Source organism: Acanthopagrus latus, chromosome 14 (assembly GCF_904848185.1).
Source record: "Acanthopagrus latus isolate v.2019 chromosome 14, fAcaLat1.1, whole genome shotgun sequence".
In the NCBI taxonomy this organism is placed as follows: Eukaryota; Metazoa; Chordata; class Actinopteri; order Spariformes; family Sparidae; genus Acanthopagrus; species Acanthopagrus latus.
Window position 1 is genome coordinate 6,123,756 of NC_051052.1, and position 23,704 is coordinate 6,147,459.

Sequence of the window (23,704 nt, forward strand, 5' to 3'; positions counted from 1 at the left end):
TGAGGCCCATCATAGCTCTGTATCACAAAGTTTAATGGATTAGTTCACTGCAAAAATGAAAATATAGTCATTATCTACAAAACAGCCTTGCAGAATTCCCCCTAAACAACTGAAGTAGATGGAGAGCAGATGCCCATATACCAATTCTGTTTTTGTTTTTGTTTTATGCTTTAAAAGAGGTCCCCATCTACTTCAGTTGTTTAGCAGAATGCTGCAACGCTGTTTTGCTGTGAAGCTCCAGAAATGTTTTGTGGACTGTAAAACTTCACCTGACTGAATTTTCATTTTTGAGGGAACTTTCCCTTTAAGTGAACGGTTCCAGCAATATAAACAATGTGTGAAATGTGACACTTCATTCAGAATCAAAATCTATTCCATAGGTATCTCCAGCAGGACTCTTGTTAACCCCTCACATGAAGCACAAACCCAACTAGACACTGGACACAGATCCTGAGAACACTGTGCTGATGGCACCTGGGGGACATACAGCACTTGGAAAACCACATTTAAAGAAAATAATACCCAGCAGCAACGTCTGTCTGCTGCTCATCCACCACTCCCACACAGGCACACAACTTTGAAGTCTCAGATGTCGGAGCCTCCGACCACTGCATGAACGCACCCCTCCGGCACACTTTTATCTGTGACGGATTACACATTATGACTACAGACATTAGTAAAGTTCTTTGGCAGTACTGTATCTGATCGTGGTCAAGCCAATAAAGCCATTTGACTGCAATTACCTATCTCAAGAGAATTTCATGCAAGACTTTCACCTTGTGGGTAAACATACCGGCAGGAAAAATGTATTGTTCAGTGAGAGCCACGTGTCTCCATGGTGATTTGAATTTCTGAGCTAATGAAAAGGTAACATGTTGAAGATGCATGCTTTCATGACATTTCAGTCCGGTGCTCACTTCCTCAACAGCCAAGTTCAGGGTGAGTTTAGGGATTTTGTCTTTAGAGTAAAGATTAAAGTCGGGATTAGTCTCATGTTTGGGATAGAGTTTAACAAATGTGGGGACAGGTAGGGATTGGCTTTGTGTGTGTGTGTGTGTGTGTGTGTGTGTGTGTGTGTGTGTGGTGACTCGAAGCAGCGGGTTTCACCCTGAGGCCATCTGAACATCTGTCAGCTCAAATATCAAAGGTGGCCACCAACCTGACGCATCAGTCCACGCAGATGTCACCTATAGGCATCTCACTAAAAAAACGAAGATGGCCGCTTCCAAGTGTTTGAGCTGTGATCTTACAAGAGTTTCGCCTAAACCATCCGAGACACTTTGGGGCTGTTAGAGGTTCTTTAAATTCCTGTGAATGAATCATCTGTGTAAACACTGAGCGAGAGGACACTAGAGTCCCGTAACAAGAGAGAGGCAGCTTTTTCCAGCTCTTATACAGCGGTGATATTACAGAAAAGCAGTCAGCCACACTGCAGCCATGTCTCTCCAATTTATACTACTGCTTTTTATTTCCATTAATTATTTCTTTTGATCAACAGAAAGCCGCTCAGATGGTGTAAAACTCCACTGACACTGACAAGTGTGAAGCAAAATTAACTTGACTTTCATAGTCATAATTAGGAAACAATGCAACACACCCCAGAGGTTAATCAGATATAATCACTCAATATGACTCATCTACCAAATTTAATATGAATATCTGCACAACTTTTTTCGACACTCATCTGACTGACTAAGCAGCACATTTGTCACTTCTTTGTCAGCTGTAGCTCGGAAGCTGAACTCCCTGCTGTAGGTACAGATCAGCGGTGTCGGGCACATGTGCTTTACAAAAAGTGTGAACACCCTCCCTCATGTTTCAGTGGGATATTATTGTTGGCGTCGCTGTGGCAAAGACAAACTGAACGCTTTTTTTTTTTTTTTGTTTTCCTTAGAGGCGCAACATCTAACAGCGCGGCACAAAACATGACTTTAATTATTCATTAAGCTGTGAAAGCAGATAGAGCTGGAGCCAGCAGTCGGGCTTCATGTTCCTGGGAGAATTCATGTCCGGTTTCTAGGGAACAAATCTAAACGCTGATGGTGCCCAAACTTTTCCCTAAATTCCCTCAATTGACCCTTGCTGAGATTATGAAAAAATGATTCATAATTAGGGCTCCTATATATTTAAAGATATTTTTTACATTGTAAACATTATTTAGATATATTTTTATCATTATTACTGTAATGATCGTTTTTTTTCGGCTAGAAACATCAAGCGGGCCAAATTGAATTGTCGTAACTTTTCAGATGAAGAGCATGTGTCTTTGTAAAATACACGACACTGGTAAATATTATAGTTCAACATATAATGATGAATATGACTTCCACCCCTAACAATAACACAGTGCCTGGTCGAGGCCCCTTGTGATGATTCTATGCATTGTTACTCACTCTGTCTCACTGCCTGTGGGACATTTACTCTTGTACTTTTGAATACACTGGCCTTGGCGCAGTTAACATATTAACAGCCCCCCAGCTTCTATTAATGTGTTTTATGGGTAACTGGATTTAAATAAGTTAGATTAAAGACAAAAATGATTACATACAGACAGAAACGAGCCCACAGGGCTGACTATCAGAACCAACCCAGCGAGATGCCTTTGAACAAATTAACCGTATTGACCACAACGTTCTGCATGAAGAGGAATAAACTGGAAATTGTCAGAGGAAGGTGGATAGAGAGGAAGCAAAGTCGAATTCTCTCTATTCTGAAAAGGTCCAACATAATTGAAAGTGACACTCCCGTGTCTTTTCTGATTATTAAGCAGGTCTATGTGCTGGATAAAATCTGAGCAGGCCGAGCTCTCCGGGAGGGAGACCTTACGAGTGTGAATAGCGGAGCTGCAGCAATTGCCAGGAAAAGAAAATATAATGTGTTTTATGAACAATAAAGCATCTGATGATTTTGTAGGAGACGCCCAAAATCAAAGTGTGAACCTTAAAATGATCATAATATGGGAGCTTTAAATACGATCTGGCAAAATTGTATCAAGGCTAAAACCTAGGCTTGATGTGTGGGATGAAAAAACACCTACATACATCCATGGATCAATTGCTAGATTATAATCTGCATGACACACATAAATCCATAGAGGCTTATAAGTAAGTGAGGGATAGGCCTGTACAGGAATCCATCCCAGTCGACCCTATCAGTGATCAGCCGTATCGGGATCAGGACGCTATCAGAAGGCCACTGAGTCTACCGTTTAAAGAGGAAACGGAGAGGGTGGAAAGGAAGAGCGGGCTGGGTGGGGGCGGTGGAGAGTCCCAGATGAAGAGGGGGACGTAAAGAGAGGGGAACAGCAGAGGGCCGTAAAGATCCAGACAGTGAGTATGAGGGAGATAAAGCAAATCGTTGAGACAGAGGGGCAGATTACCGGGTCAGAACGGACGGAAAGAGGAGGGCTGAACCGTCATATGACTGAGCTGCTGGGAAGGCCGGGCTTCACCTTGAAAACCACATGATCTCTATCTCCTCTGCCTCGGGGAATTGTGGGAAAGTCGACGAAAGTGTAGTTTGGCTGGAGCTGCGCTGAGGTCTCAGCTAAGATGTAGGGCTGTTTACATGAAGGTAGGCAGTTTAGGTTACAGGTTAAAGGCATGAATCCCCTAAATGAGCGTCCTGATGTTTCCGCACACGACTCCTCTCCCTCTGCGCCGGGCCTGTTTCTGCTCCACAGAGCAGAGAAAGCTGCCTGATCCAGATCCTTACAGTATGTTTTGCTCTAACTAGCCATAAGAATGTGCGCCGTGTAAACACTCGGCTAAATGTGTAAACCATCTCGAAGCTGCGAGCATATAGAATGAGCGCAGCAGCTTGAGCCGCGCAGGGGAAAGGAAGGCGAGTGTGGAAAAAAAGAAAAAAAAAACCCTCTTTGTCCTAAACACAAGCTGAACGCACCAGCGGCCTTCAACTCTCTCATCTCTCTGGAATGACGCTTCTCAGACCTGCAGTTTACTCACATCACTTTGCAGAATGTCTTTACTATTTAGGTTTGTAGTTCAGATGCACGTTTTAAGTTTGAAGAACTTCGGCACCCAGAAATCTTGTGACGTGACGCCACTCGTGTTCACCGACCTGCTGCAAACCCTTCGGGTGCTTGACCCCACTCGCTGCAAACGCCACATTCGACGCAAATCTAATCGAGACGTACTTGAGCTTCACTTGACATTAATCACAAACCCCTTCAGCGTCTCGAGGAGCAGAAGCAACCTGCAGTAAATGTCTGCTAAGTGCTTTTAGAGTTGCAGAGGAGTGGCGGGTGGAGACGGGCGGGCCTCGAGGATCCCTGAAGTCACTGACAGCTGAGATCGGATCTGACCGGTTAATATACCGTCACCGACAGGCTTTTCCTCTTGCAGTGTTTCCGTTTTAATCGCTTTTCATACAAATGGACACACAAAGCAATGTAAATTAGATTTCCCTGGGAAAAAAAACCCTCCAGATGTAAAGCAGGCGACTGGATGACAGGAACATGCAAAGTTAGATCGATCTGAGTGCTGAATGACTGCCGTGTGGTTAGAGAATAAAAGTGGCCAAAATGAATTTAGATCTGAATCAACACCAAAATCAGATGATCCCCAGGCCAAGGCGGTCTGGTCTGAAAGGTCTGGTACAGGCCGTTAACAGATCGGTTCTGGGGGGACACACTCCGCAGATTCACGAGTCGGTGATTATCTTCCGAAGTCAGTTCAGTATAAAACAACGTGTTCACGTTCAGATCCCTTCACTGCAACTCAGCAGAAACACCGTCCAGGAGAAACACCAGATAGAAATCTGCACTAAAAAGACAAACTTTTGAAGACGTCCACCTGATCCAAGAAACATCATCACGGTTCGTTCAAATAAACTTTGAAACACGTTGTTGCCCTGAAGGGGGGCTGTGGATTTTGTTCCCCAACTCTTATGCACGCATGCATCTTAACAATTGAGAGCAGGGGTGCAAAGACGGCCAAAACCAAAATGTAATGCTGGGCCACGTGCCCGAAGAAAACACCTGTTGTATTGTTCAAGTTCCTTTAATCGACTGACTTCCTGTGTCAATCTGCCATGCTCACATTCTGAAGAGACGTCTGGTTGACCCTCATGGCTGGCTTTAAGAGATACAAACAGGAGCTCTAACAACATGTAGACCACCTCCTGGTAGGGTTATATTAACCCTTGATGGGGCTCTGGGCTCCAGTTTGTTTGAGTTAGAGGTTATTTGGTTAAAACAGAACTTTATTTGGGAATAACAAGTATTGTCCTCAATCTAAGCCAGTCCCCAGTCCCTCTTTTCAAGCATCTGTTTTTTGGGGGGAGAATTAAATGCTTTGTGAAGGGAGAGTGACTGAATGATCCCTCAAAACTGAAAAAAATCCTCCTCTCTCCTTGTCAGTGAGTGAACTTGGTCCAACAGGTTCAGGTTACAACTACAACTTTTAACATTTTGTCCAACATAGAAGTCTATTTCTCACTAAGCTAAGAGAAGAAGAGTCATGCTGTCTCGTTGTCAGTAGTGCCTGAAGATTTTAAGTGCAAGTGCAAACGGAGTCACGCGTGATGACACAACACGGGGAGGGAACGTGAAACATCACATATTGAGTTAACAGATTTCCGAAAAAAACAAAAACAGGGGAGGACGCTGGAACTTCCCTCTGCCGATCCCCTCTGGAGGTGTCATGAACCCAAATGAATGAAACATCTGTGATGGGATAACAGCAACAGTCCAGGCAGGCTGCCGCTTCCTCTTTGAGTGTCGGGCTGACGCTGTAATCCAGGGAGAAGTCATCGGGGACCAAGTTAAACAGTAAGAGGGAGAGTTTCCTCACATCGCTTCATCTCTGTTTGTTTAGACCTCAAATTAACAAGGAAAGTTAATCCCTGTGTGACAGGAGGACATGTTTTACACCTGCACGCTTCCAACCACAGATATTGCACAAGACGTCTTAGGAGAAGTCGTTTCATAGACATTTTGTATTCCGTCTTGGCACTCGTTCTTTCTCATTGGTGTCTCAACGGTGTTGCCTTGTCCTCACAGTTTCACTGTTTGGGAATTGAAACCAGCAACTATAGAGTTCAAACTGCGTCACAGGCCTTGAGGCGAACTTTGTTTCTGTCATCTGATGTTGCTCGACAAGTGCAGCGACATAAATAACAGAAATTGGGGCAACAAACGAAAGTGGTACAGGAAGGGGAGAGTGAAGCGGAGAGAGGAGGGGGAGTGAGATACACAAAAGCACATAAAGGTTGGAATGCGGAGTCAAAAGGGGACAACAGGAACTCTCCATGGTAACATTATCAGCCACCTGGGAGCCATTTTGGCCCCTTTCTACCCTTTATCTACTTTATGTTCTTCCCATGAGCCCAGCCCCTGATCTGTTCACACCCCTCACTCCTAATTTTTCCTCTAAAAACACAAAATGCACACTGTTGAACCGAGTCGCTGCAGCTGCAGGACAACATGCACACAACAGCCTGCAGCTGGAGTAGAGAGCTCGTCTCAAGGTTGCCTTGGAGGCCATTTTTGACACAAGCGCCCATAAAGGGAGTTAAAGACCTAAACTGGCCCCTGTCCCTCGCCTCCTTTCCTTGCGTCCTAATTTCCTCATCCTGCTGTGAGCCTGCATATCAGGAGGGGCTCTGCGTCAAATCCGCCGCCGCCTGCAACAGCTGCTCCATTGGCCTCCGCTGCGCGTGCACGCGAGCGGACAGCAGCAGCAAAGCATCCACCAGAGGCTCCAGACGCCCACTGATGAGCGCCATTACGCAAAAGCCGCCCCGCACCACATGTCATGTCAGCCCCACTGAACTGTTGGGGCCATTATGCACAATTGCTCCCATGTTCTGTGATGTGATCAGACTGGGGACACGGGCACAGGCACGCACGCAGTATTTTTGGGTTACTAGGCTATTTGGCTGTAATCACATCAGCAGCTGCCGTCATTCAAATTCTGGTGTCTGTGGGTGAAAAATAAGGAGGGATGCCATGTAATGCAAAACACATACTAACCCCAACTCTGCACAGAAAACTGCAGCTCAACAAAGTGAAGAACATGTTGGTTTTTGACTTCTTCTTCCTAATCTATCCTAATTTATAATCAACACAATCGTGTGTAAATGTTCCTGGCACGTGCAAACTCATATGTTCTAAATTATTTATCCAAAAAAGGAGGATTTAGGAGCGCAGGAGACGTTGTGGAGGCCCTCTGCGCACCGCTCGCTCCCTCCACCTCGTGCGCACGCTGGCTATAGTTTACATGCATACACAAACAAATATGCACGCATGCACTGGGCGCAGGAAACGCGCAGGGAGGCGGGGGGGAAGAAACATTCAAGGCACAGTCCGCCTTCCTGCTGGGAATCAACTGTGACATATCGGCTTTCACTCCCACTAAACAGCGAGCCGAGGCGCAATTAGAGCGTCGGTAATCCAAAGGTACGAGCTGAACCACGTCTGAACCGTTCCCCGTGCGCGCTCAGCCACCTCCGCGCCCTCCAAACACGCCGCACACACCTTTGGAAAGAGCAAAAAACTTTCGAGTGCATGTGAGAGCAGCTGGAGTCTCTGGTGTTTGTGTGCGTAAGCGAGCTGCGGAGAGACCCAACCCTCCTGTGTACCTGTGCACAGAGTGAGAGGGACGGGTAGGAGAAGGGAGTCTGTCGGCGCTGCTTTGCCTCCAGGCAGCGCACGGCGCGTTGCGGCTCGCATTCTACTTTGTAGTTGTACCTGCCAAAGCTCCGGCTTAGAGGAGGAAACAAGTCCCTGAACGTGTCATGCAAGTCCTCTGTTACATAAAAAGTAAATATTTAATCGGGAGCACTCAAAATCAATTTAGACGCCTCTGTGGTGCCAAATTGGAAACTTTTAAGAGCTATTCATGCTTTACTTGTGACTCCAGCAGCTCCAAGGCTGCATCACACTATTTATTCACCTGAAGTACAACTTTGTGAGTCTTTGCCATCTTTTAAAAGTCCGATGAACACTTTGGGTTGGTGTCTGTCACTTCGCTCCTGTCAGATTCCCAAAGAACCAGAGTTGTTCAGCGACAGAAAAAAAAAAAAAAAAACGCTCCATGAAGCACCGAGTTAAATGAAATGAAGCAGCTCCTACCGTAATAAAGGTAACCATAGCATCGGCAGGTTAGTATCCAACAGAGTCGACATGAAGGTGATTAATTTTAAGACAGAATCCTTTGGCAACGAAAACTTCCCACTTTCTGAGTGCTGCCGCCGGTCTGTGCGCCACACTGGTTCTGTGTGGAGAGGATCAGGGTGTGCGTAAAGCTCCCTCTCTCTCTCTCTCTCTCTCCCTCTCTCTCTCTCACACACACACACACGCACCCACACACACACACACACTCTCTCTCTCGCTCTCTCTCTCTCTCTCTCTCTCGACAACATAATCTACGTCGCTCTTTCTGTTGCAGGACAGATGGCTCTTGGCGCATGTTGCTGCAAAGACCTGCATGCATGCTGCCACTGTCTGTCAGCGGAGCAAGCCTGCTGACATGAATTAGGACACCGAATTAGGAGCTTGTGTGCGTGGGCGTGTGTGTGTGTGTGTGTGTGAGTGAGAGAGAGAGAGAGAGAGACTAATGCAACCTTGCGTTTTCACGTAGTGCTGGCTGACATGCAGGTTCCCCCAAGACTGAAGTCTAACAGGCCTATATTAAAATATTTATTTATTGTAAACAAATAAAACACTAACATTAGTTAAACAATTTGTTCTAATTAGTTAATGCTTTTGACACTAAATTAAGATGTATCTGTAACCTTCGTGACAAAGGAAGATGTAAGGTTGAAGTTGCATGATTTAAAGGTGCACTGTGCAGATTCTGGGAAATGTTTCTAATCAGAAGCGAAACAAATCTCTATTGACTCATTCTCATGGCTAAACAAACTAAATAAACAAACTCCTCTTGTTGACCTTAAAGGAAAACACAGTTTCATACTTTGTGTATATTTGGCGGACCCTGCCACATTAGCTTGTTTATTCAGCCATAGAAAAGAAAAAGGTTTGCATTATTATCTCTTTGATTGTGTAAACATTCAAATGAATTTTGAAGTTTGTATTTTTTCTTTTTCTCCAACACTACATAGTGCCCCTTTAATGTCCCGCTGTCTCTAAACATCAGCCAACATCTACTGTTTTGGGGCCTCTTCAACTTTCTTGAAGAGCCTTTGTGTGTTCATTTTGTAATCGCACTCTTTAACACAAACAGATATTTGAAAGGACAAATTAAGAAGACGAAACACGAGTTACAAGCACAAAGCATGTGGTGATGCCTCACAGCAACAAGGTCCTCATTTACTGAATGGATCCACAGCCACACCAGCTTTGCTTATTAAAAGTTGCGTGTGAGCAGTTTGGGCTGAAAGCACTGACAAAATGAATGGAATATGTTTAGTGTAACTCTGTTTTGTGCCTCATCAGTCTACAGTTGTTTTCAGTCAATCAGTGCAGTTGTGTGGAATCACTTGACTAGTGCAGAACATTTCAATTATTTGAGTGCAGTAAGACTTCATCTGCTGACAGCTTTTTAGCTCTAATACAGTATTCTGAGGTTCAATGCCTTGCTCAAAGGAGCTGGAAGCCTATCCCCCATATACACACATCTGTATAGCAGCCATAGCGGAGTCCTGAGCTCTTATTAGGGTTTTACAAAATTAAAGATGGTAATCAGGCACCTTACTGTTCAATTGAATTCTTGAGGGCTTTAAAAACAGTGTAATGTAATGATCCATAATTCAAACTAACATTTTCTCCCATTTCCATTGTTCAAGCTCAGCCATCCTCACCAAAACTGAAGAACTCAACTAGCTAACATTCTAAACATGACTTACATGTTTTCATTCTAACCCTAACCCATCCAATGGGTTCAGCCATCAGGAACAAACAGTCCAGTCCAGACAAAATTGTTGCAGAGCCTCATTATGTTGAGAACTGTGTTTCAAACAGCAAGGTCTGAAGACTCCTTCTGGAGCAGGGACAATCACAGTGGCAGTTTTGTAGCTAAGATCAACATGAACCACGACCATGAACTTCTATTAATCTTGACCAAATGTGCATTCTTAGCGTGTGTGTTCTTTGAGACAAACTCCTCTGGTTCTGTGATCTGATTTTGACATGCATTGAAACCAACGTGGCAGCGCTCTGTCAGCTGCACATCTGGTCTTTCTCCTCCATCTCTTGTCAATCTCAACAGCACATCTGGTAAGGCTATGGATTGGCCAATACGCACAGGCAAGACCTGACCTGACATATAATTGGACAGGTGGGTGCTTATTAAAATCTAACCAAAGTGGAGGGCAGGGTATGTGGATGTTACAGCCCTATCAATCAAATAGTTGTGGTTGGATTTAGACTATGTTTATGAAAGGTTAAGTGTCATTATGCAGTTAAAGCCTGCAAAACTGCAACCATAAAGGCAGATTTGTACACAGTCTTAACTCGGGGCACAAAAATCCCCTTTCACAATGCTAAAGAGACCATGTGGAGTTTTTGACCTCTAGTGGCACCACGTTTTGATGAGGTCTCCGTTTGGTTTGAATCTCGAGGTCGTCAAGTGTGGATTTATATAAACATGCAAAAGCTTGTGGTGACGCAAAACACATCTGCTCAGCTGAATATTCCAGTGATCAACTGCTGATTATGTAAAGAAACATGCAACGACAATCCTGGTTACCCTTTTAAAGTCTGGGCCCTTTTGAAAATGTGTTTACAGTGCAAAAATCTTAAAGTAAAGCTTTAGCATTTTCCAACTCGGAGAACACAATAGTTAATCAAAGCCACTTGTGCTTTTAATTCTCAACACTTATGGATACGCACTTAAGATTTGTGGACCTTTTAAAATGCTGCAAATAGTCAAAATGCATTTGACTTTATTTACTTGAAGACCACACTGTGGTTTTGCACCAGTGTAATGGAAGAAAAGTGGTACCACTGAAAATTGCCTGGAATCATGCAGTATGTGTTTTTTTTTTTTATGCCGCCCTGTTCAGAGGCTCAAATTTGGAAGAGGAGAATCAGAGTGTATACAAATAGTGGCTGCACCGCTGAGGCAGAGCAAAGTATCTGCAATGTAACATCTGGGAAAAGCAGGTGTGCTGCGATGTTTTATTGGACACATATGGATTTCGAGCGGCTAGCATCAATGAATGAAAGGGCAAGAAGCATTACTTAAAGGATTCATCATAAAGTTATTTCCTAGACCAGCACCACAGGACAAAAAAAGAGCCTCAATGCCAAAACCTGTTGTTTTCCACGACCTCATCTTTCTGCCTTCAGTTTATTTAAGAGCCTTTATAATTGCTTGTAGTTCAATGCGTCCCCCTCAACAAATATTCAAAGTTGAGCAGCATAACCAAAACAAGTTATTTGCCAGCTGGGCTCATTTATAACTGAAGCTTTAGCAAATACCATGCTATATTGAAAAGTTGGAGCTCGGTGTTCCCAACTTTGCAACTTTATTGCTAGATTTGTGGACAAATAAGCACCATACCGACAAATCGAGTGACTTCCTGGGCAGACCTTAGAGCTGCTGTAAGTGTTGTAGTAGTTATAGCTAACTTCCTCTCTTTTTTGCAGTTAGTAATCCCCTCCCTCCTCTTTACATCACCACATGAATGTACATTTGCAATCATTTTCAGAGTGTTGATGTAGCTCTCTCTGGGCTGACTGTTCAGTGAATGGAAGAGAGTAGCAGCACGTTCAGTTGACCAATCATCAGCCGGACAGAAACTCAAGTAATGCATACTAGATGACCAATCGCTATTTTCATGTTTTGGATTACTGGCATGAGACGAGCGCCACCCGATGTTAAGGAGACTTACTGCATCTCATGCAAGTGCAGTAGCACATGCTACTGTGTAACAGGCAGCCATCCAGGCGGTATGTTTCAATGCAGCTTTCTGCTGAACAGGTCTGACGAAAAGCAATGGAGTGTTCAGATAAAGGCAGTTGGCTGTTGGTCTGGGTCTGGGCTGTGTGTGGGGGCTTTAAGGGGACTCCTTTTTTTGTTTTTAGCATGCCTTTGCTCTCATGACTCACTGGAAAAGAAATCTGCAACTGACCTTGCATTTGTTTCCAAGGACTTATGACTTAAAGAAAAAATGGGTGCAGGTGTCAAGACAAAGGGCACATTTTTAAGGTTCAGAGCAGCAGCACTCACATATGCATTCATGGTCTCAAACATGGAGTGGTCCTGAGGCCAAAGATAAACCAGCTTTTAACATCTCGTTTGGGTATGCATGAGCGCTGGCTCATGTAACTTGCATTGGCTTGAAACATCCGTTATGCATAGCCTCAGAAATTAACACTACACATGATTCAACGTGCACATGAACAGTAGGAGCAGTATGCACCAGCATGGGGATGTGACAGGATCAGGAGTCAGTACGCATGTATGTAGCAGCAAGGACGTCAGTGCGACTACAAGTTGACACCTGCTATGTAGCTGTATGCTCAAGTACCATGCATAGTACATACTTATAGCTAGTACGTGAACAATTAAATTCATGACTGGTTGTCACAGCTGTTCATGTGTTTTGCATAGAAAAAACTTTTGCATTTGAGAAACTAATTAGACGAATTATTGTCTGGTAAACCTTTGGGATTACAGGAGCAGTTTGTGATTACAAGCCATCTTTTAGTGTAAAAAATTAACAAATAAAACTCACATAATTTGTCAAGAAATGAAATACTTAATACTTTCTTAAGAATACAGAATTAAATACAACTGCAACCCATCTGAATTCATGTTTGTGTGTTTTAACTGCACACCACTGCCTGCCGTGTCTTCTCCTCCCCAGAGTCAAAGTCTCAGTCACATCCAATGTAAATCACTTCTGTGCTGTGACCTCTGTTGGGAAATTGACCTTAGTCGTCCTTGGAAGTTGTCTACAGTCCCAGTTTGGTGTCCAGCTGTGTTCACTCTCACAGAAGGAGACCAAATCCAGTTGAACTGGGCCCTATCGCCCGCTGTGCCTCCCCAGAAGTGGTTACACAGAAGGAAAATGGGGTAGCTGGCAAAAATAAAGGTGCAGCTACTGGTCCTTTGTTGATGCTTCCGAAATTAAACCAGGTTTAGAGTGATTCTTGAAGGCAGTTTGGCACCACTGCACTGACATATCTGGTATAGGTTGGAACAAAAAGGCTTCCAGTGCATTTGTCAGATGAGTCATTACTTTAAAAGTTACCTGGTTTACTTTAATGCATCTAGTCGTCCCTGTGCTCAGTGAGTGACGATAGCACCGATACATTTTTAAAAAGTGCCAATATTGAAACTCGTGGCAAATTCATTCTTCCTTTTTTACAACCCGTCCATCTTAAGATGTACAATTCACATCTGAACTTGATAAAAGTGACTGACTCAGATATTTCAAATAGGCTATAAGCTTCAAAACTTACCTGAGAGAACAGGAAGCAGAGAGATCCCATCAGAGCTCAAGTATCGACACATCTGGGCTGCATGTGTGGTCGACTTTTCTCTGTACATTACAAAGTGAAGAATATATATGTATATATATAGTAAATATCTCATTTCCTCGCTATGACTAAGCATTCGTCATACATCACAAGAGGACCCTCTCGTTCAGAATCATCACTGTAAAGGATGTATTAAATTTTTAACGAGCACAATGGCAACGCACGTCTCCAGCAGGTCCCTTGGGCTCCCCACGTGACACGACAACTGTGTAATTATTACCCTGGACCGCAGTGAAATCATCAAATATGAAAGGCGTGAGGGAGACGGAGGAGAAAAGGGGAGGAAGAGGCAGAGGACGAGAAAAGAAAAGGGAGAGGCGAGGGTGACGAGGATGAGGAGGAGCTGGGAAAGATGGAGAGGAGGGTGAGGGATGTGGGCACAGATGCTGAAGAGATGATTATGCAAAAATAAGTTTTTAAGTACAGACAATATACATTATTTAGTTCTGAAAAATGGAAAATAACTAAGTACGATACAAAATACAGGTACTAACTTCAGTTTTGAAGCTTCCTTTTTTCATCGGTACAGGACATTTAATGCAACTTAAAAAATACAAAATAAAATCAAGTCGACGCCTCCCGTCAGTTGACTCGATTTTTCACCCTGGATCTGCAATACTGGCTTTCAATCAATACATTTATATGTGGTTTCATAGTCAAGCTCCAAAATGACTGGAAGTGACCCCACGGAGGAGCTCTCCAGCCAGATCCGTCTCAGAGGCGAGGAACAGAGAGGACAGAGCAAGACGGGTGAAAAAAGTGACAGGACCGCACAGACTTTGTGAGCGGCCAGGAGAAAATCTCACCACCACACACTTTGCCCTTGTGTCTATGCAGAAGCAGCTTCTGAGACTTAGCTGATGCATGTTCGTTAGCTGCTACGATATTAGGATTATTGGATGCTAACTGCTTAGCTAAGCTGATATTGCCATGTCTACAGCACTGGCTGGCAATGAGTTGAACATTTTTAAAGTTGACAAGTGTGAATATTGTGGCCGAGCATTAACATTTTTTGCCCGTTTAAAAACTCCTGATAATGTTCTTGTTGCTGCTACAACACACAAGCTAACAGGCAGGCGCTGCTTTTTATAACAACAACAGTTAGCTTGTCACCCTTATTTGATTGCAAATCATGTTTTACAGGAAGACAAAAATACAGGGATATTGCTCGGAAAATACTGAAAACAGATTTGTTTAACAACACATTTAGCAAAGAGGTAGAAGAACAATTAACACAGGCGCAAAGGACAAGATACTGTAACATGTTATATTTCACTGTGGCTACAACACCAATGTTCAAATCCATCACTGACGCAGTTTGTGAGATGAGTAAAAAAAAAATCACCAACTTACCTTTCTTGAAAGGGTTGTTTTCCAGATGATCCAGTCGTCTGCTTCTTGTCACACACAAGATGCCAGCAAGAGATTCTAAGTGCAGTTGAAGTTGAGGTGAAAGATTTAAGACTGTCAGATGTTGAGTACAAATATTTGGCACTTCAGCTTTACAGAGATAACCCTTCCACCTCACAGGTGTGGCATATCAAGATACTGATTAAACAGCATGATTACTGCAGGTGTGCTGCTTCGGACTGGTCACAATAAAATGCCCCCCTAAAATGTGCAGATTTGTCTTGAAAAAGGCATTTTATCAGGCACTGAACTATGGATTGAACTAGCTTGGGTTACTTGTGCTCTCTGAGCCGGCCTCTCCCTCCAGAGTGGAGGCTGGAGTGAGGTCGTCATGAGCTGTATACAGCTTTTTAAAATTTTCGTCCTACAGTGTAGAAAGGTTGAATGATATATGCACACTCAACACATCCTTCCTAATCCCTGTTCTGCTAAAGGTTATATGGGAGAAATGCAGCAGTAGACTTCAGCTGGGAAAGCATTCATGGGTGAGCGGCGCTACTCATTAGGTAGGGAAGTTATGTAGTCGGTAATTCTGTTCTGCCAATGATGTTAATGATAATGGATGAAAAGTTGTTGTTTTCTTGCATTTGCGAAAGTCTTTGTAAAATTCTCATTTTCTGCAATGTGCATGGCAACGACAGTGCATTACATCGAAGGGGAAAGACTGTGCTTAGGGCTTATTGACTACGATTGAAGTCATAGAAAATCTAGATCGACTGCAGGGTGAAAACAGAGCTTCAGTCCCCCGTGGTTTGATGCATTCAGGGACACCACTGATTGCAGGCCATCCACATTTTGTGAATGTGAGAAAGCTAGCCCTTACACGCCCTGTGGACGCACACAAGTCAAGTCACCTGCGTTAAAGTCTGAGGCGATACACACCTCCCCTGGTGCATTTTTCGATGATCATTGAAATCAGTGAAGGGGACAGGCGAGCTTCCCGTGGGAATTACGCTTCCACTCTGCTCTTCCAGCTTTTGTTTGGCCTTGTGTCCTTCTTGTTTTCTGTTTCGTCTGCCCCTCTGTTTGTTTAAACCTTCCCATCAAATAAATATGACATGTATTAGGCTGACTGGATTCCATATTTTAAGTGGAGTCTGAAAGCTGATGCCATGTTTGGATGCCCCCATGACCTTAAACACGGAGTCTTCTCTGACCAGATCACACGCAACATCCTAAATTACATGAACGGATTAGACATGTTTTCACAGTAAATTCCACGCGACTGAGATCCAAGCATGCCGCGTGCTTTTTTTTTCCCCTTGTTTGCGCTGAGATATTCATCTCCAAAACTATCCCGACCATCAACAGCAAACACTGTCATGTTGATATTATCAACAAGGAGTAATTGATGGGACGGTGTTTGTTATCACGGCATCCTGCGTAACATGCCACTTTCCATTCCATGGAAAATTAAACAGCAGCGCAGACGGACACGCACCTATTAAAAAGAGATGAAGGCAGCACACGCAAAGTCCAATAGGAAGACTAATGCAAACACACACACGTGTGCTATTACAGAGACAGATGTGTGGTGGCACACAGAGCAAACACACCTGACCAGAGGAATGAGCGATGAGGACGGGACAAAGGTAGGTACAACAGGAAGTGAGAAGAGTCAAAGAAATGGGGATGTGGAGGAGAGGAGGTCAGGCTGAGAAGAGAAGGAGGAGGGTGGGAAAAAAAAGGAGAAGGTGGAGAGGGCTTCGCTGATGTGCTCTAGTGCCTCCCAGACATTTAGTCAAATAAACAGAGGAGGAAGAGAGTGATGGCCGTGGGTCACACACACAGAGAATGGTGTGTGTGTGTGTGTGTGTGTGTGTGTGTGTGTGTGTGTGTGTGTGTTGTATCCCGTGGCCCTGACGGAGTGGACGTCTCCCTACAGGCTGCCGGACATCTCAGAACACACTCAGACCTCACAGCGAGAGAGTGCGCTCGTGTTTACACAGTGTTGGTGTTGATTATAGACTACTGGTCTTTAGAGACAGGCGCGAAGTGTGTGTTTAGTGTGAGAGAATGTGTGTCGGTGATAAATCTTTATTAGAACATTACGTGTGTTACAGCTGAAGTTTGAGAATAAACGCCGTGGATCGTTCTCATAGTAGCAAAAGGGGCTCTGTGTCATTTTGTAGAAGAAAATCAAACTCAGAAGTTTAATTTGAACAACATCAATGAACATGCTGATGAAGGTTCTGGTAAATATAGGTGCTGTATCTCAGGCAACTGGACTGGTTTCGGTTTCCTGGAGACGTTTCACCTCTCATCCAAGAGGCTTCTTCAGTTCTAACTGACTGGGTGGGAGCTGCAGGATTTTTGGCTCTGCGTGGGAGTGTCCTCACAGAGTCGATAAGAACATGTATGAGCTACATAGCTACAAAAAAAAAGTTACAGTATGACTGCAAAAACTGGAAAAGGACAACAAAGCCACTGACAGACCAATATGGCCTTTCTTTTAATCTGTGTCAAATATGATTTTTTGACACATTATTTAATTTAAGTAATGTTTTCTTTACACTGCTTTCCTTACACTAACTTGTAATACATCATTAATCTTATAAATCCCGGCTGGCAAATCCCATTCATACATGTATCTTCCAAAATATATGGTATAATGGAACAGCGGACTTTAATGTTTTTCAGGCCGAGGACCCCTTGCCTGGTATAGAGGAGGAGCAGAAATTGTATTGAATCATTTTCTATATAAAACTGAGCCCACCATGCATACAGTAATAAGCTATCAGTATAGTCATAGCTAACACAGATGAATCATGGGTGGACCACCATCACTGTTGTGTAAATGAAATGTTTTTGTTTAGATGTTTTGCTGTTACAAATGTATCTGTGCTAATAATATGTTGACTTCATATTAATGTGTATTTCAGAAAAAAAAAAAAAAACACACACACATATTATATCAAACAATGCCCAGTATATAGACAGTTTGGGTTTTATTTGAATTGTGTCTGCCTCCAGATTTCCACCCGATCTGGCTCTAGAATTTAGTTTGTGTCGCTCGCAGCGGACATTTAAAACATTTAACAGGCTAACCCTCAGCCGGACACACACTTGCACATAAAACACAGAATCTAAATGTATAGGAGCCGACACGTGTTTGCCTTCACCTTTACGCCGTTAAGGCCTCCACGCCGTCTCTGTCCTCTCTGAAAGAAACGTTATAAAAAGAGAAATCAGGGGAAAGACTGGCGACGATGATTATCAGAGCAGAACGCTGCATAATTCATCCGGCTCTGTGGGGAGAGAGAAGACGGGAGCGGGATGAGTGATGGAGAGAGAGAAGGTAAAAAAGTAGGTGAGGGAGGAAAAGAAGGGGAAATCAGCAAGGAGCACAAAGAGGAAAAGGGAAGGAGAAAAGGAGATGAGGGGGTGGTCAAACGTGACAGGAGGTGAGGCAGTGGAGGGTTACTGGAGGACAGAGGAGGACAGACAGAAGTTGAGGAGGTAAATGAGGATGGAGAGGAGGTAGAGACTAAGGGAGGAAAGGTGCACCAAGCCACTAACCTGCTCTAAAAAACAGTCATTTGCAGATTCATTATAACCTTGTTCGCAGTATTTCTCTAAATGTAATTAAGTAGCTGTAGTTTGACAAATATTAATCAAACCGAAACTATAGCCATGTGAAATCTGCAAACATTTGTATGAATCATTTGGAACTTTGGGCCATAACGTCACTGAATCTTGCTGTGGGGCCAGTGTGTTTCTCCATGGATTTCTTATTTACTTCCAATACAGCTCTCACCAAAGTCCTAATGACCCTCTGTGGTAGAAAACATGGTGTGTAATTATCTTACTGCTAGTAACGCCTTTTTTTTTTTTTTTTTTTTTCCAAAGCATCACAGTCGTCACAGAGGTTCTTTGGAAGTAGGTAGAAAGAGTCTGGGACTGTCCTTTTGTGCTGAACAAGTCAGTGCAGGAATAGGTGGGACTGGTATGACGGCTGTCTAAAGTGGTGTTTAAAGACAATGGAGACGGGGAAAAGTACGGTGCAGATTGGACAGAGGTCTTTGCAGTAAAGTTCAGGCATGTTTTAGGTTACGTATCTTCCCGTATTCCCTCACTGTTTTCCAGCATTTTATCATAGGCACACATACGTGCCATTTTTGTTTTTGTTATTCACTTTTTTGCTAAAAGAACCCAGGCTGAATTTGAGGTCTTATGGTTAACCACAATAGATGAGAAGGTGCCAGTTCAATTAGTGATAGTGTGGAGTATTTTATTCAGTCGAGAAAGATTTTCATCGGCTGGATTACAAACTAACTACGCAAACTCTTTGTTTTCACGACTGAATAAGCTGAATAAACACCATTTACACCGTTTTACTTTGTTTATATGTGTTCTCAAAAACTACATGGTGCCCCTTCAAAGACTGATGGCTTGTTAATGCATATAAAGTACAATCTGCCATAACAATTCCAAGGATTGCATGTTTAATTTTTAATTCTATATATTAAAATTAGCCTACTGGTGATTTGAAAAATGTTGAGGGAAGTGGTAGAGTAGGACTATTACTTTGATAATATTAACATATATAACTAACCATTCATTGATTTGAAAATGTTATCTTTGTAAAAAGTAATAAGAATCTGCTCATGTGCTGCCGTTTCGCAGTATGTGCTGTCGTTATTAACGAGCACATGTCAGGATCTCGGGGGGGGGGGAAACTTTGACATTTGTTCTAAACTGCACGCCATTGTCCCTGAAATGAGCGCATCGGCTCTGTGGCCACTCGGGCAGATTTGCATACAAGGCCGGTCCGCTTGTCGTGTCATGTGTCACCTGAAGTCATCTGTCAAACTTTGATGGCTGTAATGTTTGGGTAAAAGGCCGAGCGACGTCACAGAGGAGGAATGCGCTTCGACTAAACGGGTGGGGAGTAATGGTTTGACGGCACTGGTGTTTAGCGGTGATGCATGCAGTTCACAGTGTTGGTGTGGAGGACAATGAATCAATAGTATGTGTGTAACGCTGTCTGAAGTTCTGTTTCTTTCAGGCTTCAGGGAAGCTTATGACAGCCACATGCCAAAAGACAAGTTTTCATTGTTTACTGTCTAACACTTATTTTTTACTAATATTTAAAAACTGATATAACATCTGATATGTCAATTAAACTTAAATTGGTTCTGCGGGTTTAAGGGCTAATCTCAATGAAATGCTACACCCAAAGAAAGGCCTGTGTGCAGATGTAGCCTTACATCCACAGAAAGCGTTTAAATCACTGGGAACGCACAGACGTCGACATGAGATCTCACTTTTTATTGCACGCTTAATCGACTTCTTCTTCTCTGGCTCCATTTTTAAGCAGACCTATTATGCGTAATGAAGTGTTAGGGCCCGGTCGCACCAGCATTTAAGAAAGGCATTTAATGGGGAAATCAATAAACTGCAATGGAACATCCATCATTAGTGGATTTACTGGAAACGCGAACCCATCCAAGTCTCTCACGTGTAAACTGCTTTAACCCACAAATCGACGCTCCTGTGGCCTCGTTTTAGATGTTTCAGCCTCACGCTCACACTCACCCACTGTTTGAACGGTGTCCTTGAGTTTTGCCTTGTGTGGGACTCTCTTTCCAGGTCTTTGTGGCACAAAGGTGGTTGCCTGCAGGGGGTTGGATTGCGTCTGCATTGATTCACTGGTCAGGGGGACTAGTAGACCAAAAAAAGATGCACAGATTAATTTTTCTGTGCCATCCTCACCGTTCACCATATCGTATCGTATCACCATTCTTTTAGTCATCACTAATGGTTTGACCGCTGGCTCATGAAGTGACATTTGTCACAGTAACAGTTGAAAATTTACGCTACGTGACACGCAGGAAAGAATACAAGCAACCCCACTTTGACCTGGCAACACAATCCCAACCAAGAGTGAGTGAATCATAACGCCGTCTTCAATGCCCAAGTTTGAGCAATTCCAATCCCAGTACACCTCTTGCCCCTGTTGTGAGCCCTTCATCTCCATCTTGCCCATTTACACCTCGCGGGACCCCCTGCAGAGAGAGAGAGCGAGAGCACGGAAGCGCTCATGTGAAGGAGACAAGCGTGAGAATATGAACAGAAGCGGGATAAAATAAAAGCTTTCTTTGATGATGAAGCCTTAAGCTATTCTACAGTTCTGTGTTTTATTGATCTAGTGTAGGAACTATAATGCAGACTGGAGTCTCTGTTTACAGTGACAAACACACTGAGGCTGTTTCTCTCTGGCATGTACTTATGTCCTCGGTGATTGGATCACAAGGCGGGCGGCTCGCAGGTCCGCACCTCACCCGAGAACACGCATCAGATCTTGCTTCCCCGCCCTGTACCCAAGTAAATACATACATCACTGGGACAAATAGACATACTGGTTGTTTTTACAATAAGACATATAGAATGTTTCATAAAGTTTTTATGCTCCTCCTGACTCAACAACTCACAAAACTGAGCGATTTTATAAAAGAGCCTGGTGAAATTTCTCTCCCTCTTCATCCCCTCGCTGTTGTTAAAGAGGCACCGTGTCGGTTTGGAGAAGAAATTCAAACTCAGAATTTGAATATTTGCAATATTAATGAGGAAATAAGACAAACTTTGTTCCAATAACTGAATAAACAAGCTGTTCTCAGAGGAAAATGAGGTCCCGAGATACTCTGTTTGAAGCTAGAAAGGTGGCAGGGTCCGCCACATATAATAAATTGTGTTGAACTTTAAGGTCAAGCTGTTTATTCAGTCATGAAAACAAAGAGAGTTTGCTTATTTAGTTTGTTTAGGCATTAAAAAACAAAATCAGTCAGTCACCATTTAAATGTCGTCCTCAAAACTACGCAGTGCAGATGAGGCTGCCTTGACAGACAGTATGCTGGTGTTCAGGTTTGCTGCTGTTAGAGTGCAAAACGTTCTCGAATTGTTGTTAACAGCTTCATTATATAGACTGAATACTCAGCACACCCAGCTGTGACTGACTTCCTGCCTCCCCCGGGTGAAGTGAAGTGGCCATCCAATCAGAAGGTTTTCTGAGGCGCCCTTCAAGCTGAGGGTTATGAAACTCTCTATGGCTCAGTTAAGTGTTAAGGGAGCATGGGTTGCTAATATATAACCGCTAACGTTAGTGTCCATGTGAAGATGCAGTTTTCTTTTTATTTGACTTGTGACCGATAGTGTAAAGTTGTGAACTGTGGGCTCCCATGCTTTTCTATCTACATCAGATAAATGGCAAATGGCACTGTGATAATACCAAGATTGCTGGAGAAACCGCCACAACACACTGGAAGCGTCCGGTCTGTTTACATTAACGGCATCATCAACAGCTGATGATGTCTGAGGGTCCTGAAGGGTTGTCCCACTTCATAGGTGCAGATTTTCACCCACTACCCCTTTAAACTCTGTTCTGGGGGGGGGGGTTAAATTAGGAACGTTATGAAGCCTGAACCAAAGCAGCAGCTGCAGTTACACCGGTGCGCGGCCACACTGGGCTGTACGTGTGAGTGTGAGGCAGGGCGTTGCTAAAGGAGCTAAGCAAACTTTCCCTGAGTAAATAAAGGTTAATTTAATTTAATATCGACATGCAAACACACACGCGCACACTGTACACAAGTGGCGAGCGGGTGACGAGAGGAAGAAGTTGCCTGTGGAAACGTGACAATGCTTTGTGCCCCGAAAAGCCGCCGTGAAGGCCAATATTGACATCTGCGTGGACACACATGCGCCATGTTCCTTTTGTCCCTTTGATTACTTGATAAAAATTAATCCTGTGCGTGAGATATTGAAATACTTATTGCCGAGTTAATTCTGATGACTGGTGTCCTGCCAAAAGTGTTTCCCTGCCTTTCACCCAGTTCACACTGGGAGAGGCTCCGACAGCAAGGCGCAGGACGCGGAATGGATGAGAAACCAGGTGTGATTTATTGGAATTGGGTTAATGTTAAGAACAGTGAGAGTGCTGATGTGTGTTGAGACGGTACAAGAGCGCCAACACCCATAATTAGGAACAAAACAAGCAAGAGTTGACTTATCATTTCGGGTTATAAGAATGTTTTGTTGAATTCCCCAAAATGAAACCTTTACAGCATTTGAAAAACTCTTGAATTCGCGGGTGCGCGTGACAAAGCCTAGGGTTATTTTAGAAATGAGATATTATTATCATAAGCAGTGATAACAGTTTGTACGAGCAAGGGTCACAGCTACTAGGTTTTTAAAAAAATATTCAGGAATTACTGAGGAATCATGTCCAAACAAGACGTTACAAAAAGCCAAATGAGAGGTTCACGAGAGGCAAAAGCTGAGTGCTGTAAACAGTCACCAGCCTTAACAATTAATTACATATTTAAAGGGAAAGTAAATATAATGTCAATTTGCTCAAACAGAGCCGTAATTTATTTTCTTGGCTACTGTTCCCTCACTGTTCAGCTCTTAAGAGCTGAATAAAGTGCGTGGAGACATATGGACAGCAACATCAGCCAAGGCTCTCGTTTGTCTGACTGGGACGCTACAGCTTCTCTGGCTCTGCATGTCTGAAAAAAAAAAAAATAGTACGTGGAAAAAAAAGGCTTTCCTCCTGCTCCGCCTCTCTATTTGTTCAGTCAGACAAGTTGGATTAAGACTACAAGCTGCTGCTTGGAGAGAAAACTCTTTACTTCAGACAACGGACGGGCCTCTGCGGGGCTTTGTTCCAATGGCACGACATGAATCTGTTGACTTTACAAATGTATGTAGGTATGAATGTATGTATGTATGTTTGTGTGGCCGTGCGTTAACATACACACATTAAAGGCGTCTGTGTGCTTCCAGCATGTCAACACCCACAGCGGGGTGAAAATAATAGCGCTCTGT

The 23,704-nt window shown here is 43.5% G+C and overlaps 1 protein-coding gene and 1 long non-coding RNA gene across 10 annotated transcripts in view; one reads left to right on the forward strand and one right to left on the reverse strand.

Annotated features, from left to right (window-relative positions):
- ntf3 (neurotrophin 3) overlaps positions 1-8,228 on the reverse strand; it is a 40,877-nt gene extending 32,649 nt beyond the window's left edge. The window contains exon 1 of one of the 2 annotated variants that reach the window (XM_037121257.1): positions 8,096-8,228. In XM_037121257.1, coding sequence (XP_036977152.1) covers positions 8,096-8,113 — 18 coding nt within the window. In that variant the 5' untranslated portion in view covers positions 8,114-8,228. Of the gene's footprint in view, positions 1-7,916; positions 8,004-8,095 lie in introns of those variants that run through there. The other variant, XM_037121256.1, reaches the window with a different exon arrangement.
- Positions 1-23,704, forward strand: part of LOC119032274 — a 173,810-nt gene that overhangs the window by 66,816 nt on the left and 83,290 nt on the right. For 2 of the 8 annotated variants that reach the window (XR_005078833.1, XR_005078828.1), the window contains one exon: positions 381-871. The exons of the other annotated variants lie outside the window; for them this stretch is intronic. This is a non-coding gene — a long non-coding RNA (uncharacterized LOC119032274). Of the gene's footprint in view, positions 1-380; positions 872-23,704 lie in introns of those variants that run through there. 8 annotated transcript variants of the gene reach the window in all.